This window comes from Emiliania huxleyi, assembly GCF_000372725.1.
Source record: "Emiliania huxleyi CCMP1516 unplaced genomic scaffold EMIHUscaffold_790, whole genome shotgun sequence".
Lineage (NCBI taxonomy): Eukaryota > Haptophyta > Isochrysidales > Noelaerhabdaceae > Emiliania > Emiliania huxleyi.
The window spans coordinates 4603-8539 of NW_005196093.1; the positions used below are offsets into that span (position 1 = coordinate 4603).

Below are 3937 nucleotides of genomic sequence, written 5' to 3' on the forward strand. Positions count from 1 at the left end.
GATTTGCTAGGTACCGCCTGCACTTCTCCCCATCCCTGCTGGGGGGGGTCTCGACGGCGCGGCAGGGGTGGTGCACTGGTGGCGAGGGCGGCGAGGGCGGCGGTGGGCGAGGGCAGCGAAGGTGGCGGTGGTGAGGCCGAGGGCGGCGAAGGTGGTACCTTGAGCTAGGCGGTGGGCGAGGGCAGCGAAGGTGGCGGTGGCGATAGGCGGCGAGGGTGGTACCTCGAGCTAGGCGTCGCCTTCGTCTTCGAGCGTGATGCCTCGCCTCGCATGGCCGGCGCTCTTCTGGCCAGCGCGCGAACCACGCCGCGCCACAACTACGAGCGGACGTGGGATTGTGCTCTGCCGTGCTCTACACTCTACATCCTCTACACCCTCCTTCAGACCACTGGGTACGCTCCAATGAATTCTGGAGGGTGTGGCACGGTCTCCACCCTCGACCCTGGCGAGAGAGGATTGAGCAGGCCGTTTGTTTAAATTCAAGCTCACGCGCCGTAAGCTGGCGCCTTGCTCGGGCCACGGGTCCCCGTGCCCCATTCTGACTGACTCACACCCTCCCCCCCCCCCCACGCTGCCCTCACCCCTCAGGTCACCATCCCGTGCCTCATGGCCCTCGTCCCCGACGACGCCAACTTCTGGCCGCTCAAGCAGCCGGCCAAGCGCGAGGCGATCGGGAGAGAACCGTCCTTTGGCCTCGAGGGTGAGATCTCCCGAGATTGCCCGAGATTGTCCTCTCGAGGGTGAGATCTCCCGAGATTGCCCGAGATTGCCCTCTCGAGGGTGAGAGGAGCCCGAGCGGAGCCCGAGAGGAGCCGAGGTTGCCTCAAGCCATACCGAGATCGGCCGAGCTCACGCGAGCTCACCGGAGATGCCGACGTCCAGACGCCCTTCCTGCTCCTCGCGGAGAACCGTTCGTTGACACAGCCTCTCTGACACCGACTCTGTGATGACCACTAGGCATCGGCCAGCCGCCTGGCTTCCGCCGCTCGCTCTCTTGGAAGTGGAAGTACGGCGTCGCCCTCGAGCACCTTGGCCACACAATCTAGCAGCTTGCCCCCCACCCCCCCCTGTCCCCTCTGGGCATGTGTGGGAGGGGGGGGGCGTGCGGCGACTCTAGCAGAAGCATCGCAGGGAGTGTGTGCCGCAGCCTGCAGCGGCGGCACTGCGACTGACGGCGCTGTCTCTCCCCCTCCCGCAGCGGTCAGGGCACCCCGCTCGGAGCAACCATCTAGCTGTCACCTCGTACTTATTGCGCCGGCCTTTTTGCTCTGGGGACCAATCCGATCTCGTCCAATCTCGTGCCTGCTCCGCCCCCTCGGGGCGACGACGGTGGGGCAGTTTGTCGTCGATCTCGCTATCTTCCTCCTCTCAGTCCCTCCTCCCTCCTCTCCTGCTGTCCCCTCGCCCCTCTCGCCCCTCCCCTCCCTCTCTGTGAGATGCTCTGTGCCAGGGCTCGCTTTTGCACGCTGCGCTTGTCCGGCGGGTGCCTCTCGGCACCTCCGCGGGCGCGGCGCCGCCTGCTGTTGGACCCAGCAGGCTCTAAAGTCGCATCTATCTCGCTTGTGCCACACTTGACCACACGGTTTTGTTTTGTGTGTTGATCGGTCATCTGCAAAATATTACATCTGCAAATACTATTCTCGCGCCACCGCCGGACCCTTCGTACGGCTGTTCTGTGTTCGTGTGAGCAGATGCCAGATCATCTCGGAGTGGCAGATCCCGGCAAGGTCGCAAAACCTCGAGGGACTGGTTCTGCAGGCGCGCCCGCACGGCGCGAGGCCCAGCCCACAGCCACGATCGTTCACAAGAGAACGCACCCCAGAGTTCGAGAGCCCCTTCCCCATGGCTGCCACTGCGCCAGCTGTCCTTGCCCGGGCCTAGGCCGCCTCCCGCACCCTCGCCCTCGCAGCGGCACCTGAAGCGCGCCTAGCCTTGGCTGCGGCGAGCGCCGCCTCTGCCGCCGCCGCTGCTGCCTCGGCCGCCGCTACTGCCGCCTCCTCCGCCTCCTCCTCCTCTGCCGCTGCCACAGCCGCTGCCACAGCCGCTGCCTCCGCCTCAGCCTGCCGGCGCGCCTCCGCTGCCGCCTCCGCTGCCGCCTCCGCTGCCGCCTCCGCTGCCGCCTCCGCTGCCGCCTCCGCCATCTCCTCGTCGCCCTCCTCCTCGCTCGCCTCGCCCGCCGCCTCTCCCAGCACTTCCGCCAGCCCCTCGACCGACGTCTCCGGCGTGATGTTAAACCGGATCCTCTCCTCGGTGAGCGTCTCGAGAAGCAGGAGAAGCCTCGCCTCCTCGGCCTTCTTCGCCGCCTCGGCTGCGTCTGCCTCCGACGGCGCCTCGGCACCCTTCTCGGGCTCCTGCGACGGCCCCGCCCCGCCCGCCCCGCCGCCCTTCTTCTTCTTCTTCTTGCCCTTCTTGCCCTTGGTGCGCTTCTCCGCCTCGACCTCCGCCAGCAGCTCCTCGGCGTGCCGCGCCGCCTCCTTCTCCTCCGCCGCCCTCTGCGCCGCCCTCTCCGCCGCTCCCGCGGCCCACGCCGCCTCCGCCGCCGCCTTTTCCGCCGCCTTCTCGGCCGCCGCATGCTCCTCGAGGGCGCGCACGCACTCGGCGTGGCCCTCCTCCTTGGCAAACTGCAGCGCGGTCTCGCCATCCGTAGTGCGCAGCGTCACATCTGCGCCCGCCCGCAGCAAGCAGACGACGGCGGCGATGCGGCCGTGGTAAGCGGCCAAACTCAGTGCGGTGTAGCCGTTGTTGGACTGTTGGTCGATGTCCGCGCCGCGCCGGATCAGCGCGTCGACCACTTTCTCTTGGCCGCTGCCGGCGGCGCCCATCAGCGCGGTGCCGCTGGAGCTGCCGCATGGCTGGTTGATCTCCGCGCCGTGCCGCAACGCCAACTCGACCAGCGTCTCGAGGCCATTCACGGCGGCGAGATTCAGCGCGGTGCCGCCGTTGTTGGACTGCAACGAGACATCCGCGCCACGCTGGAGCAGCGCCTCGGCCAGCCCCTCGTGGTCCTTCACCATTGCGAGAATCAGCAGCGTCACGCCGCTCACAGGGCCGTCCGAAAAGATGTACTCGAACGTCGCGTTGACCCGCCCGCCGCCGTCGAGCCACGCCAGCACAACCGCCTCATCGCCTCGCTCAGTCGCTTGCACGACCTCCTTTGGCACCGCCCCGACGCTGCTCGGCTCGGCCCCCGCGCCTCCCTCGCCGCGCTCGGCCGACGGCGCCTTGCTCCGGCTCGCCGCCACCGCCCCGAGATGCGTCTTGAAGGCCTGGACGCACTCGGCGTGGCCCTTCTCTTTGGCGATCTGCAGCGCCGACCTGCCCTCCGCAGTGCGCAGTGTCATGTCTGCGCCCGCTCGCAGCAAGCGGAGCACCACGGCGGGATGGTTGCGGCAGGCGGCGGCCATCAGCGCGGTGACGCCGTGCTTGCGGTCCTGCAGGTTGATCCCTGCACCGTGCCGCAGCAGCATCTCGGCCACCTGCTCGTAGCCGCAGCCGGCGGTGAGCATCAGCGCCGTACAGTCTTCGTCATCGCGTGCGTCCGCCTCTGCGCCGCGCTTCAGCAGCAGTTCAACCAGCTGCTTGTGACCGTGGTGGGCGGCGATCAGCAGGAGCGTACGGCCACTCACACCGCGATTCACGCACGTCGCGTCAACCCGCCCAGCCCCGCTGAGCCACGTCTGCACCACTTCGACCTTGCCGTTCTCCGCCGCCGCCTTGATTCTTTTCGGCAGCGCGAGCGGCGCAGCAGTAGCCGCCGCTGAAGCGTGCCCGCGCCGGGAGGCGGCCGAGCCAGCCTTCGTCCGTCCGGGCATACAACAGGGGCGGGGTTGTGGGCGGTTGCTGAGCCTCCCGCGCGCTTCGGAAAAAGAATTTTATTGCGGAGCTGGGAAGAGGACCGCCGCAAGTTCCCCCATCCCTCCCTTGGGTTGTCTGTTTT

At 68.1% G+C, this 3937-nt stretch overlaps 1 protein-coding gene across 1 annotated transcript; it reads left to right on the plus strand.

Annotated features, from left to right (window-relative positions):
* Positions 1–270: 270 nt before the first annotated feature.
* Positions 271–1632, plus strand: EMIHUDRAFT_460049 (hypothetical protein; the record flags this gene model as incomplete). Its single annotated transcript, XM_005759797.1, has 3 exons — positions 271–426; positions 589–700; positions 958–1632. Coding segments are annotated over 3 exons (428 nt in total), but the record flags the coding sequence as incomplete, so codon positions are not given.
* Between the last annotated feature and the right edge of the window lie 2305 nt (positions 1633–3937).